At 41.0% G+C, this 15453-nt stretch overlaps 1 protein-coding gene across 2 annotated transcripts in view; it reads left to right on the forward strand.

Moving 5' to 3' along the window:
• DOCK1 (dedicator of cytokinesis 1) overlaps nucleotides 1-15453 on the forward strand; it is a 565813-nt gene that overhangs the window by 151107 nt on the left and 399253 nt on the right. For both annotated transcript variants that reach the window (XM_019035115.4, XM_019035114.4), the window contains exons 22-23: nucleotides 28-162; nucleotides 15060-15168. In XM_019035115.4, the coding sequence (XP_018890660.2) occupies nucleotides 28-162; nucleotides 15060-15168 (244 nt within the window). The remainder of the gene's footprint in view (nucleotides 1-27; nucleotides 163-15059; nucleotides 15169-15453) is intronic.

A 15453-nucleotide genomic window follows, 5' to 3' on the forward strand; every position in this document is an offset into this window, starting at 1 on the left:
ATTTGTGCGTGTTTGCATTGTGAATAGGAAGTTGACAAAAGTGTTGAAGAACTACGTGGACGGTGCTGAGAAGCCGGGAGTAAATGAGCAGCTGTACAAAGCCATGAAAGCGCTAGAATCCATCTTCAAGTTCATCGTGCGCTCCAGGATCCTGTTCAATCAGTGCGTACCTATCCCCTCCATGCACGGGCTCTCAGAGGACTGGCAGGAGATCCTTCACTTCTTTCCTTCCCCTTCTCTCGTCCCCTTATTCTTTCCTTTCTTCTTCCCCCTTTTTCCCCCTTGCTTTCTAGGCTGAGAGAGCACTGTTGATCCTGGGGTGAGCTGCCCACTCTTTCCTTACCCGCCTGGGTCCCTGCGGGTGCTGAGGCGGGAGCCCTGTTCCTGGTCTGAGACGTGTGCCTGTGAGTCGAGCCTTGGCTCCTGAAAGCATTGGCGATGGCGCAGGTGCAATCCTGGGCGTCTACCGAGGGCTCAGAAGCCCTTTTCAGGATATCTTTATATGGCAAAAAGTCCCAAAAGAACAACAACAACAAAAATAGGCCGGGCGCAGTGTCTCACGCCTGTAGTCCCAGCTACTCCTGAGGCTGAGGCAGGAGAATGGCGTGAACCCGGGAGGCGGAGCTTGCAGTGAGCCGAGATCGCACCACTGCACTCCAGCCTGGGCGACAGAGCGAGACTCCATGTCAAAAACAAAATAAATAAATAAAACAACAATGAAAAGGCAAAACCAAGTGAAATTGCCTCACTTGGGCAGACTCTGGGATTTCCTCCTCCTCTTTTCCTCAGTAGAGTGATGTTTCATTGAGGAGAAGTCTTCCTACATAGGGTATTTCCGTGAGGAAGGATACTCAGGTGCTTTAGCCTAGTGACAGTTTTCACACGCTGTGTGGATGAACTTATGAATGATTTTTGAGCTTTAAAGTAAATCGAAGGGTTACAGGGGAACAAAAAATGTATTTATTACCATCGAACTGTATACTTAAAATGGTAAAGATGGTGAATTATATATATGTATATTTTACCTCAATAAAATAAATAAATTGAGATATTTATGGCTTATTTTATAGAGAGCCTTAATATTGTATAGATACAGATGCAGGTTAAGAGCTGCGCTAAAATGAGGACTTTCTAAGTTGGCCCACGCCTCTTCACTGTATGATTCAAAGGATGTGAAAAGCAAGAGTGTTGAGGGTGGGGTGTGGAATTTCACTCCCTCTGCTTGGTTTTTTGGGGGATGGCTATTTTGTGGGTGACCTGCCATGAGTGATGTCAATGGATGTTGGTGGTTCTACGTTGTTATTGTTCTTGTTGTGAGTTCCACACACAAATGGGATTCATGAACCTGTGTCCCTCTGAATTAGCGAATACATTTGCCTTTGAAAAGCATGGTGCCCTTGTAACCTATTAGCGAGAATAAGGAATTGAAAGTGTGGGCCCACATCAGTGCCTTCCCGTTTCCTCCTCACTGTGTTTTCGTTTGTCTGAAGCAGTCGTGTCCAGAAGGACTCAGGAAAAGGGGGAAGAATTCAAAATCTAACCATGTGTCTACCATGATAGTAATAAGGACAAAGCAACAAGTTATTGACTGTGTGTTGACCTATCAAAGTCATAAACAGGGTGGTAACCACTAGTGATGTGTTGCTGGTCAGGGACTGGAGTGTGCTTGTGTTCACTCTGGCGTGCCCATGGTTAAAACCACAGTCCTCGTGCTGCCGTTTCTGCATACAAAGATGGCACGTTTGAGGGCATCATGGTTTTGTCCTTGACTTAGATATTACACTCTTTTATTTTGCTTATTATGGATATGCATGACCTTTGGTGTGGATTGAAGCTTTCCCTCAAGGGTCTAAGTTGTGATTTATTTTCTCTTTGTTAGGGTGAAACACAGCATGGTAAGCTAGGTTATGTTTTCTTGTATTTTAATTCTATTTCAGTAAAGTTCATTCTATGAAAATGAACTTCCTGGCCCCCCCGCCTTGCTCTTATATTTTCCTCACTGATTTTAAATCTCTGATTATGCTAAACCCAAGTCAGTACTAGGGTGGGAGGATGAACTTGAAAGATGTTACAGATTTTTGTCATGTTTTATTTGAAAAATGTTAATTTTGTGCAGTTTGTGATCAATATGACATTGACTCAGGCATTTGATGATCTGCATATTCTCACCCGATAACACTGGACTTTCCCTTTCATTCAGAGGTTTGTACTTAAAACGATCGTGCATTGATAATGGTGTTTCTGCTATAGTAGTAAATGCTATAGTCTTTTATACAATAATGCTGCTTTAGAAAAGATTGAGTTACCCAGGTTGACCAGTAGCAAATTATTTCTCTGCCTTGTTCTTTAATCTCTTTCAATTTCAAAATACAAATGGCACAAAATCTTAGATTCATGGTCCATAATTTTTTTTTTCGTTTGATCAGTCTGATAGTGCTTAGGAATATGATTGGCTACATGTAATAGAAAAACACCATTTATGTGACTTAACCATATGGGGTTCACTTTTTTTTTTTAGTCACATAACGTGCAGCCCGGAGGAAGAGTTCCGAGTTCATGCACCTGTGTGAGGACTCAGCGTCCTGATGTCCTTGGCTCCTTTGATCTCTCTGCCCCACCATCCTTAGTGGGGTCTCTTTATCTCCTAATCCTAAGATGGCTTCTGCCCCTCCCAGCATCAGCTCTGCATTCCAGGTGGAGGAGAGGGGAAGGCAAAGGAGAAACAGCTGTGCCAGCTATTCTTCTTTGAAAGAGCTTTCCCCATCCCTAGAAAGTGTCATGTGTTTTCATCTTATTGGCCAGAACCATGTCACATGACCACCCTACCTGCAAGGAAGCTGGAAAGGATTTTTAGATGGGCTGATTGATGCTTTCTACAATACCAGAGTGATTTTAGTAAAGGAGTTAGGGAGAAATAGATAATGGATGGGCAGTTAACATTCTCTTCCTCATACCTTCAACCCAGATGGTCTGTTCCCTGAGAGCTTCCCTAACTCATTCTGGGTTACTAAATCCTACTTAACTAGGTTTTGCAGAGCCTTTCTTCTCCATTAGTTTGGGAGTCAATCTCTGAGACTTCTGTCACCAGTATCTCTTTGGCTTTAAGTATCTCTTTAGGCCCTAAGTGATCCACTGGCATGGTTTAGTCCTACCAGGCTACATGAAAACGGACTGAAGTACTCAGCTGCTCCTCGTGTTTGGGACAGGAAGTGTTTAGTGCTGAAGTCCTCTGAATGCCTGCATTCTGGTGCTCAACAGCATGGCACAGACCATGATCACTCTACCTGCCTTTGTCCTGGTGTGGACCCAGCAGGAGCCAGGCATGGTCCACAAACTGAGTTTCTTTGCTGGTATAACTTGTTTGTTAGAAGAGTTGAGACTGTTGAGGACACAAAGTGGTCACAAGACAAGTTGTAGCAATTGTTACAACTCAGTAGGCTCCCTAAGCCTCTGAGGCCATTGTCTGGGCATTCCTGACTTGAGCTAACCGAGTACTGCAGTGATTCTGGAGATCCTGATGATGCTGCTGCTGCTCCTGATCATGATGATGATGATGATTTAAGACAGGACCTCCTTCTGTCACTCAGGATGGAGTACTGTGATGCAGTCATAGGTCACTGCAGCCTCAAACCCCTGGGCTCAAGCCATCCTCCTGCCTTAGTCTCCCAAGTAACTAGGACTACAGGCAGGTGCCAGCATGCCTGGCTAATTTTTTGTAGGACATGGTCTTGCTATGTTGCCCAGGCTGGTCTCAAACTCCTGGCCTGAAGCCATCCTCCTGCTGTGGCCTCCCAAAGTGCCGGGATTCCAGGCATGAGCCCCTGTACCCCACTGATTCTGGGGATGTTGATACTCATGTTCCTTCTCTCCCTCCCTCTTTTCCTCCCTTCTTCCCTAGCTTCTTCCTTCTCTCCTCGTTTCGTTCTTTCCTCTCTCCTTCCCTCCTTTTTTCTCTCTTTTGTCCCTTCCTTCCTTCCTTCCATGAATACTTAATGAGTGTATGAGCCCCAAGTGTATCCCAGACTTTCACAGTTTGACTTTATTATTTTTTCTCTGAACATTTCCTGAATGTGGATCCTGGCTGCCTACCCTCATTCCTGAGGGGAGAGAAGGACATAACGTTCTTTGAGATGTAGAGCACCTAGCCGCATTGTGCAGAGACAACAAATACTTCAATTTAAATCTGTATTCTAAAATGGCTGAGAAGATATTTCATAGATTTTATGAGAGGAAAAAACCCATGCCCTTAGAATATTGGACGGTAGGGCAGAAGTCTTCTAGTAATCCCTCCCCTTCTGTCCTCCCTATCCGACCCCTGCTCCCCATCATCTCACCACAGCATGTCAGTTGTTACTTCATCTGTGCTATCACAGGTTTCAATTGTAGATGAAATCGTTTTCCTAGCTTGTATAGGCTACTTAAAGGAAAAAGAGCCCCACGTCCCACACAGATATCTAGGATGTTTGATCTGTGACAAGCTCCAAATGTGTCTCCTGTGTGGTGCTGTCAGAGGTGGGGAAGAAAACAAACTAGGACTCTCATCTTCTTACCGGCAGCATGTTTATTACCTTGAGAGAAAAACAATTGTGCTCACAGCTGGAATTCATGAGTGTGTTTTCCTTTTTGCAGTTGGGATAAACTTTTGAGATCTTATTTTCCTTTGGCTTTCAAAATGGTCTATTGTGTTTTCCTATAATGCAGTAGCTTTGTTAAATTCCAGTATAATTGACAGTAATTATTCTTCCAAAGAACAAAGAGGTGAAACTTTGGAGATGAAGATATTGAAGCTTATGTTGTTAACTTACTATCTTTCTTGCTATGCAGTTTCATATTTTTCGTTTTGTTTAGAAAGCTCATTTTGTTTTGAAATGAGAACAGTTTAAAAGCTGTGGCCCAAAGACATTTGGTTCCTGGGGAACCCACTGAAAGATTACTGACAGCCGGGGGCACTTCTCTGCTGGTTTTTGTTTGTCTGTGTTTTCTGTGTGGGTGGATCACATTAACTAGAAAGCCAGAAAACAGATATCCTGCATCAGATCTTCAGAATCAAATTACTAAATCTAGTTATTGCCTGCCTCCTCTTCTGGGTTTCTTGTGCTTTGTAGAGTTTTTGCCTGTCATCTGGTGTTAGCTTTGTAAATAATTAGTTATTGATCATGAATAAGTTGTACAGACCTTTTTGCTATCATTCCCTGGGTCACAAAATAGAATGTAGTCAATAGACAAAGATCCTGTCATTCTTTGTTAATGAACACTTATTTAAGTAGAGCAAGGAGTGAGCAGGTCTTATTCATCTGTTTATTTATCGATAAGTTTCTGAGTTGTTTTTTCTCAGTTTTTTATCCACTTCAGGGTGGATCAAAAAAGTGGTTCTCCTTGGTTTATCTGGGAAAATGAAAAGGGAAGATTCTAGAGACTTTAACAGTGATCTTTTGTTACAGAAAGATGCTTCAAAAGGATCACTGCAAAATGCTATGTTCTAAACATGTTGGTTGGCACAAGAGAAACTGTTTTACATTTTTATTCATGAGAGGTTCTGGCAGGCTTTTAAAAATATTAAAGATTCATTAATCATGCTTTATAGATTTTGAAGCTGTGTTATTGGGGGCATACAGATTTATAATCATGATGTCTTTCTTGTTGGTCTATTCCTTAATCAATATGAAAAGTTTCTCTTAATCTTTTGGCTAGTATTTGCGTGGAATACCTGTTTCCATTCTTTTATTTTCATGCTTTCTGTGTCTTTATACTTAAGGTGTGCCTCTTATAAGACAACATATAGTTGTATTTTTCTTTCATCCAGTCTGACAAGCTTCTTAATTGAGCATTTCATGCATTTATATATAGTGTAATTAAGTAATGTTAGATTTATATATTATTTTTGCATTAATTTTCCCTTCCCCATCTGTATTATTTTCCCCTTTTCCTCCTTTTTTGCCTTCTTTTATACCAGTTACACTTTTTTTTTTTTTTTTATTATACTTTAAGTTTTAGGGTACATGTGCACATTGTGCAGGTTAGTTACATATGTATACATGTGCCACATGCTGGTGCGCTGCACCCACTAACTCGTCATCTAGCCTTAGGTATATCTCCCAATGCTATCCCTCCCTCCTCCCCCACCCCACCACAGTACCCCGAGTGTGATATTCCCCTTCCTGTGTCCATGTGATCTCACTGTTCAATTCCCACCTATGAGTGAGAATATGCGGTGTTTGGTTTTTTGTTCTTGCGATAGTTTACTGAGAATGATGATTTCCAATTTCATCCATGTCCCTACAAAGGACATGAACTCATCATTTTTTATGGCTGCATAGTATTCCATGGTGTATATGTGCCACATTTTCTTAATCCAGTCTATCATTGTTGGGCATTTGGGTTGGTTCCAAGTCTTTGCTATTGTGAATAATGCTGCAATAAACATACGTGTGCCTGTGTCTTTATAGCAGCATGATTTATAGTCCCTTGGGTATATACCCAGTAATGGGATGGCTGGGTCAAATGGTATTTCTAGTTCTAGATCCCTGAGGAATCGCCACACTGACTTCCACAATGGTTGAACTAGTTTACAGTCCCACCAACAGTGTAAAAGTGTTCCTATTTCTCCACATCCTCTCCAGCACCTGTTGTTTCCTGACTTTTTAATGATTGCCATTCTAACTGGTGTGAGATGGTATCTCATTGTGGTTTTGATTTGCATTTCTCTGATGGCCAGTGATGGTGAGCATTTTTTCATGTGTTTTGGCTGCATAAATGTCTTCTTTTGAGAAGTGTCTGTTCATGTCCTTCGCCCACTTTTTGATGGGGTTGTTTGTTTTTTTCTTGTAAATTAGTTTGAGTTCATTGTAGATTCTGGATATTAGCCCTTTGTCAGATGAGTAGGTTGCAAAAATTTTCTCCCATTTTGTAGGTTGCCTGTTCACTCTGATGGTAGTTTCTTTTGCTCTGCAGAAGCTCTTGAGTTTAATTAGATCCCATTTGTCAATTTTGTCTTTTGTTGCCATTGCTTTTGGTGTTTTGGACATGAAGTCCTTGCCCATGCCTATGTCCTGAATGGTAATGCCTAGGTTTTCTTCTAGGGTTTTTATGGTTTTAGGTCTAACGTTTAAATCTTTAATCCATCTTGAATTAATTTTTGTATAAGGTGTAAGGAAGGGATCCAGTTTCAGCTTTCTACATATGGCTAGCCAGTTTTCCCAGCACCATTTATTAAATAGGGAATCCTTTCCACATTGCTTGTTTTTCTCAGGTTTGTCAAAGATCAGATAGTTGTAGATATGTGGCGTTATTTCTGAGGGCTCTGTTGTGTTCCATTGATCTATATCTCTGTTTTGCTACCAGTACCATGCTGTTTTGGTTACTGTAGCCTTGTAGTATAGTTTGAAGTCAGGTAGTGTGATGCCTCCAGCTTTGTTCTTTTGGCTTAGGATTGACTTGGCGATGCGGGCTCTTTTTTGGTTCCATATGAACTTTAAAGTAGTTTTTTCCAATTCTGTGAAGAAAGATATTGGTAGCTTGATGGGGATGGCATTGAATCTGTAAATTACCTTGGGCAGTATGGCCATTTTCACGATATTGATTCTTCCTACCCATGAGCATGGAACGTTCTTCCATTTGTTTGTATCCTCTTTTATTTCCTTGAGCAGTGGTTTGTAGTTCTCCTTGAAGAGGTCCTTCACATCCCTTGTAAGTTGGATTCCTAGGTATTTTATTCTCTTTGAAGCAATTGTAAATGGGAGTTCACTCATGATTTGGCTCTCTGTTTGTCTGTTGTTGGTGTATAAGAATGCTTGTGATTTTTGTACATTGATTTTGTATCCTGAGACTTTGCTGAAGTTGCTTATCAGCTTAAGGAGATTTTGGGCTGAGACAATGGGGTTTTCTACATATACAATCATGTTGTCTGCAAACAGGGACAATTTGACTTCCTCTTTTCCTAATTGAATACCCTTTATTTCCTTCTCCTGCCTGATTGCCCTGGCCAGAACTTCCAACACTATGTTGAATAGGAGTGGTGAGAGAGGGCATCCCTGTCTTGTGCCAGTTTTCAAAGGGAATGCTTCCAGTTTTTGCCCATTCAGTATGATATTGGCTGTGGGTTTGTCATAGATAGCTCTTATTATTTTGAGATATGTCCCATCAATACCTAATTTATTGAGAGTTTTTAGCATGAAGGGTTGTTGAATTTTGTCAAAGGCTTTTTCTGCATCTATTGAGATAATCATGTGGTTTTTGTCTTTGGCTCTGTTTATATGCTGGATTACATTTATTGATTTGCGTATATTGAACCAGCCTTGCATCCCAGGGATGAAGCCCACTTGATCATGGTGGATAAGCTTTTTGATGTGCTGCTGGATTTGGTTTGCCAGTATTTTATTGAGGATTTTTGCATCAGTGTTCATCAAGGATATTGGTCTAAAATTCTCTTTTTTGGTTGTGTCTCTGCCTGGCTTTGGTATCAGGATGATGCTGGCCTCATAAAATGAGTTAGGGAGGATTCCCTCTTTTTCTATTGATTGGAATAGTTTCAGAAGGAATGGTACCAGTTCCTCCTTGTACCTCTGGTAGAATTCGGCTGTGAATCCATCTGGTCCTGGACTCTTTTTGGTTGGTAAACTATTGATTATTGCCACAATTTCAGATCCTGTTATTGGTCTATTCAGAGATTCAACTTCTTCCTGGTTTAGTCTTGGGAGAGTGTATGTGTCGAGGAACGTATCCATTTCTTCTAGATTTTCTAGTTTATTTGCGCAGAGGTGTTTGTAGTATTCTCTGATGGTAGTTTGTATTTCTGTGGGATCGGTGGTGATATCCCCTTTATCATTTTTTATTGTGTCTATTTGATTCTTCTCTCTTTTTTTCTTTATTAGTCTTGCTAGCGGTCTGTCAATTTTGTTGATCCTTTCAAAAAACCAGCTCCTGGATTCATTGATTTTTTGAAGGGTTTTTTGTGTCTCTATTTCCTTCAGTTCTGCTCTGATTTTAGTTATTTCTTGTGTTCTGCTAGCTTTTGAGTGTGTTTGCTCTTGCTTTTCTAGTTCTTTTAATTGTGATGTTAGGGTGTCAGTTTTGGATCTTTCCTCCTTTCTCTTGTGGGCATTTAGTGCTATAAATTTCCCTCTACACACTGCTTTGAATGCATCCCAGAGATTCTGGTATGTTGTGTCTTTGTTCTGGTTGGTTTCAAAGAACATCTTTATTTCTGTCTTCATTTCGTTATGTACCCAGTAGTCATTCAGGAGCAGGTTGTTCAGTTTCCATGTAGTTGAGTGGCTTTGAGTGAGATTCTTAATCCTGAGTTCTAGTTTGATTGCACTGTGGTCTGAGAGACAGTTTGTTATAATTTCTGTTCTTTTCCATTTGCTGAGGAGAGCTTTACTTCCAAGTATGTGGTCAATTTTGGAATAGGTGTGGTGTGGTGCTGAAAAAAATGTATATTCTGTTGATTTGGGGTGGAGAGTTCTGTAGATGTCTATTAGGTCCGCTTGGTGCAGAGCTGAGTTCAATTCCTGAGTATCCTTGTTGACTTTCTGTCTCGTTGATCTGTCTAATGTTGACAGTGGGGTGTTAAAGTCTCCCATTATTAATGTGTGGGAGTCTAAGTCTCTTTGTAGGTCACTCAGGACTTGCTTTATGAATCTGGGTGCTCCTGTATTGGGTGCATATATATTTAGGATAGTTAGCTGTTCTTGTTGAACTGATCCCTTGACCATTATGTAATGGCCTTCTTTGTCTCTTTTGATCTTTGTTGGTTTAAAGTCTGTTTTATCAGAGACTAGGATTGCAACCCCTGCCTTTTTTTGTTTTCCATTTGCTTGGTAGATCTTCCTCCATCCTTTTATTTTGAGTCTATGTGTGTCTCTGCACATGAGATGGGTCTCCTGAATACAGCACACTGATGGGTCTTGACTCTTTATCCAATTTGCCAGTCTGTGTCTTTTAATTGGAGAATTTAGTCCATTTACATTTAAAGTTAATATTGTTATGTGTGAATTTGATCCTGTCATTATGACGTTAGCTGGTGATTTTGCTCGTTAGTTGATGCAGTTTATTCCTAGTCTTGATGGTCTTTACATTTTGGCATGATTTTGCAGTGGCTGGTACCAGTTGTTCCTCTCCATGTTTAGCGCTTCCTTCAGGAGCTCTTTTAGGGCAGGCCTGGTGGTGACAAAATCTCTCAGCATTTGCTTGTCTGTAAAGTATTTTATTTCTCCTTCACTTATGAAGCTTAGTTTGGCTGGATATGAAATTCTGGGTTGAAAATTCTTTTCTTTAAGAATGTTGAATATTGGCCCCCACTCTCTTCTGGCTTGTAGGGTTTCTGCCGAGAGATCCGCTGTTAGTCTGATGGGCTTCCTGTTGTGGTAACCCGACCTTTCTCTCTGGCTGCCCTTAACATTTTTTCCTTCATTTCAACTTTGGTGAATCTGACAATTATGTGTCTTGGAGGTGCTCTTCTCGAGGAGTATCTTTGTGGCGTTCTCTGTATTTCCTGAATCTGAACGTTGGCCTGCCTTGCTAGACTGGGGAAGTTCTCCTGGATAATATCCTGCAGAGTGTTTTCCAACTTGGTTCCATTCTCCCCATCACTTTCAGGTACACCAATCAGACGTAGATTTGGTCTTTTCACATAGTCCCATATTTCTTGGAGGCTTTGCTCATTTCTTTTTATTCTTTTTTCTCTAAACTTCCCTTCTCGCTTCATTTCATTCATTTCATCTTCCATTGCTGATACCCTTTCTTCCAGTTGATCACATCGGCTCCTGAGGCTTCTGCATTCTTCACGTAGTTCTCGAGCCTTGGTTTTCAGCTCCATCAGCTCCTTTAAGCACTTCTGTGTATTGGTTATTCTAGTTATACATTCTTCTAAATTTTTTTCAAAGTTTTCAACTTCTTTGCCTTTGGTTTGAATGTCCTCCCATAGCTCAGAGTAATTTGAACGTCTGAAGCCTTCTTGTCTGAGCTCGTCAAAGTCATTCTCCATCCAGCTTTGTTCCATTGCTGGTGAGGAACTGCGTTCCTTTGAAGGAGGAGGGGTGCTCTGCGTTTTAGAGTTTCCGGTTTTTCTGTTCTGTTTTTTCCCCATCTTTGTGGTTTTATCTACTTTTGGTCTTTGATGATGGTGATGTACAGATGGGTTTTCGGTGTGGATGTCCTTTCTGTTTGTTAGTTTTCCTTCTAACAGACAGGACCCTCAGCTGCAGGTCTGTTGGAATACCCTGCTGTGTGAGGTGTCAGTGTGCCCCTGCTGGGGGGTGCCTCCCAGTTAGGCTGCTGGGGGGTCAGGGGTCAGGGACCCACTTGAGGAGGCAGTCTGCCGGTTCTCAGATCTCCAGCTGCGTGCTGGGAGAACCACTGCTCTCTTCAAAGCTGTCAGATGGGGACATTTAAGTCTGCAGAGGTTACTGCTGTCTTTTTGTTTGTCTGTGCCCTGCCCCTAGAGGTGGAGCCTACAGAGGCAGGCAGGCCTCCTTGAGCTGTGGTGGGCTCCACCCGGTTCGAGCTTCCCGGCTGCTTTGTTTACCTAAGCAAGCCTGGGCAATGGCGGGCGCCCCTACCCCAGCCTCGCTGCCGCCTTGCAGTTTGATCTCAGACTGCTGTGCTAGCAGTCAGCGAGATTCCGTGGGCCTAGGACCCTCCGAGCCAGGTGTGGGATATAGTCTCGTGGTGCGCCGTTTTTTAAGCAGGTCTGAAAAGCGCAATATTCGGGTGGGAGTGACCCGATTTTCCAGGTGCGTCCGTCACCCCTTTCTTTGACTCGGAAAGGGAACTCCCTGACCCCTTGCGCTTCCCAAGTGAGGCAATGCCTCGCCCTGCTTCGGCTCGCGCATGGTGCGCGCACCCACTGACCTGCACCCACTGTCTGGCAGTCCCTAGTGAGATGAACCCGGTACCTCAGATGGAAATGCAGAAATCACCCGTCTTCTGAGTCGCTCACGCTGGGAGCTGTAGACCGGAGCTGTTCCTATTGGGCCATCTTGGCTCCTCCTCCCAGTTACACTTTTTTTAAGCATCTAATTTTCTGATTTTTAAACATATTATTTGAATATTCTTTTACTATTATTTTTAACAATTATTCTAGAGATGGTAACATCCATGTTGGACTTATTTTAGAGTGTTTCAAATGATTACTCTTACCAATCCACTGATAATGCTAGATATAGCCAGAAAAATAGCACGCTAGAATTGCCATTTTCTTCTCCTCTGTTTTATATTATTATTGTATTTCAATTCTACATGTTTTATATTCCATAAGACATTAGTGTTATTTTATACAGTTAGTATTCATTTGATGTGTTTTCTGTTTGTAATTGTTTTTCATCCTTCACTTTCACTTTTCCTTTGGGATCATTTTCTTTCTGTCCAAAGAACTCACTTGTATTATTTCTTTTAGTGTTGGCCAGTTATGGGACTCTGTTTGTATGAAAATGATTTATTTCATCTTTGTGTTTGAAAGATATTTTCACTCACTATAGCATTCTAGGTTGGAAGTTATTTTCTTCTTCCATGTATTATTCTATTCTATTTTGATTTCCTTCATTAGCTAAGTCATTAGCTTTCAGACTGATTGTTACATCTTTGAATTTAAATGGTATTATTTTCTTTCTTGCTGCTTTTAGTTTGTCTCCTTTTCTGTGGTTATTGACGATCTTACTATGGGTTGCATAGGATTGTTTTTGCTTTTTATTTATCCTGCATTGAATTTCTGAATTTTTTGATTGATATCTTTGATCAGTTTTGGAAGATTTGTGGCCATTGTCTGTTCTAATGTTACTTTTGTCTCATTATCTTCCTCCTTTTCTCCTGGCACTTCAATTACATGTATGTTAGATCTCCTCAGTATGCCTGCACATTCCTAGCCCTCTTTTCTGTATTCTCTTCCTCAGTACTTCTGTTTAGTTATTTTCTGTGGATTGTCTTCCATTTTACTAATTCTGGCTCTTGCTGTGTCTACTCTCTGTTTTGTTAATCCATCTAATAAATTTTTAATTTTAGAGAGTATATTTTGTAGTTTTGGAATTTCCATTTGATTTTTTCATAGATTCATTTCTCTACTGAAATTTTTCTCTTACCTTCTATTTGTCATATTTTTATCTTATTTTCCCTGTTCTCAAATATGATTATAGTTGTTTTGATGTTCTAGGAAACTGTAACATCTAGATTATCTGCGGGGCTGTTTCTGCTCTCTTTTTCCTCTTTCACTTGGACTGTGGTCTGGTTTTCTGCTGAGTTTAATAATTTTTGTTTGAAGTCAAGACTGTTTGTATGTAAAACTGTAGAAGCTTCAGATAATGTGATCTTCTTCCAGAGATAATTCATCCTGCCTTCTTCTAGACAAAGTGGGGCCGACCGTCTTATTTTAATCAGAGACTGTGCTCAGTTTCGAGGCTACACTGGACCTTTAGTATGCCTCAGTCTCCATTTACTATGCCTCTGGCTTTCTAGGATTTTCATCTGAGAGTCGGCTCTGTTACCTGGGGACTCTCTCCCTGACGTTTTCCAAACTCGAGTCATTTTCTCTGATGATTGATGCAAATTCCACTTTGCTTTATAGAGGTTTTCGTTTTGGTTTTTAGTCTTCTACCCCATACAGCTCTAGGAATTACAGATGTCCTGAGGGGAAAAATGATTGCAGCTTGATGCCTCCCCAAGGGTTGCACCAGTCTACCAGGTGTTCTTCATGTCACTTGCAAGCAGAAGTTCATGACTCCATCATTCTAATTGTTTGGTACATCATTTAAGCAAACCCCATTTGAAAACCCTTATTTACAAAACAGATCCACTAGGTTGCAATTTCCCATTTTACACAGAATTTGTTGCTTTACAGTGGAATTCATTTAAATATCAGACTACCTCTAGGGTAATTAATTATCACTTAGTTTACAAAATTTTCCATTGTACACAAGTTTTCAGGTATCGTATATTTTTAATTAGGCAGCAAACTAGTATTTAGTAAACACTGTATTAATAAAACATCTGAGTCACAATATTTTAAAATGCAAATGTGTTGCTTTTTAGTAACACAGCAACTTGAAGTAACTGCTAATAAATAATTTACAAACGAGACTTATTTTCAATTAGTAACATATATTAGCATACATGTAACCAATGCACAACTTCCTTATTACCTATTTATTGAATATGTCCCACCTCTTGAATACTTTTCAGTTACCACTGATGTTGAAATGAATGCATTTGTATAGCACCATTACTCTGGAATAAAAAAGCAACTCTTGTGATATCATTTTAAAGGATTAGAAGATCATGGTAAATTTAGGCAATGGAGTGTGTTGTTGATTTTCAATTTGTGACATAATGAGTTTAAAAACATTGGTAGTGGCCGCCTGGCGGCTCACGCCTGTAATCCCAGCACTTTGGGAGGCCGAGGCGAGTGGATCACCTTAGGTCAGGAGTTCAAGACCAGCCTGGCCAACATGGTGTAACTTCTTCCCTACTAAAATATAAAAATTAGCTGGGCATGGTCGTGGCCACCTGTAATCCCACCTCCTTGGGAGGTTGAGGCAGGATAATTGCTTGAACCCAGGAAGCGGTGGTTGCAGTGAGCCAAGATCATGCCATTGCACTCCAGCCTGGGTGACAAGAGCAAGACTCCATTACAAAAATAAATAAATAAAATAAAAATAAAGACACTGGTAGAAAACACAACTGCATCTTAATAGTGTAATTTTTGTGGGGTAGAAATAAAGCTGAATTTCCCCATCCTCTTTCCCTCCTTCTCTTCCTCTGCCCTTTCCTACCTCCCTTTCTGTATATTTTCTGTGTTTTTCAGATTTATAAGATGTAGTATGTTAACAATGAAAAATGCAGTGAGTGGTAGCATTAAGGGTCAGCCTCTGTATGTGGAGGCACGCTGCCTTGGCTGAGTGGTCTGCATGAGTCTCACTGCCAAGTTACCTTCCTCGCTTCATAGATGTTGAGGATATGGTCTCTCATTCTAACTTGTCACCCAAGTGATTCCCTTCATGGCTATAGACATGGATTCAAAAAATGTTGAGGTGTTTCTGCCAGGCCCCCACAGTTTGTGTGTTTCTTTGCAGACTGTATGAAAACAAGGGAGAGGCTGACTTCGTGGAATCTTTGCTGCAGCTCTTCAGGTCCATCAATGACATGATGAGCAGCATGTCAGACCAGACCGTCCGGGTGAAGGTGAGTGCCGGCCACTGCCAAGGCAGACTTCTCCTTCTTTTTTTCTTTCATTATCTCTTTTGGAGGTAGGTATTTTGATTACAGTTAATTAACTTGCCCCAAATACTATAGTTGTTAATGTCAGAGATCTCAATTTGATTTCAAGAGCTGAGCTTTTTTTTTTCTTTTTGAGACAGAATCCTGCTCTGTTGCCCAGCTGGAGTGCAGTGGTGTGATCTCAGCTCACTGCATCCTCTGCCTCCCGGCTTGAAGCAATTCTCCTGTCTCAGCCTCCCGAATTGCTGA

The sequence above is a fragment of the Gorilla gorilla genome, chromosome 8 (assembly GCF_029281585.2).
Source record: "Gorilla gorilla gorilla isolate KB3781 chromosome 8, NHGRI_mGorGor1-v2.1_pri, whole genome shotgun sequence".
NCBI classification, from domain to species: domain Eukaryota; kingdom Metazoa; phylum Chordata; class Mammalia; order Primates; family Hominidae; genus Gorilla; species Gorilla gorilla.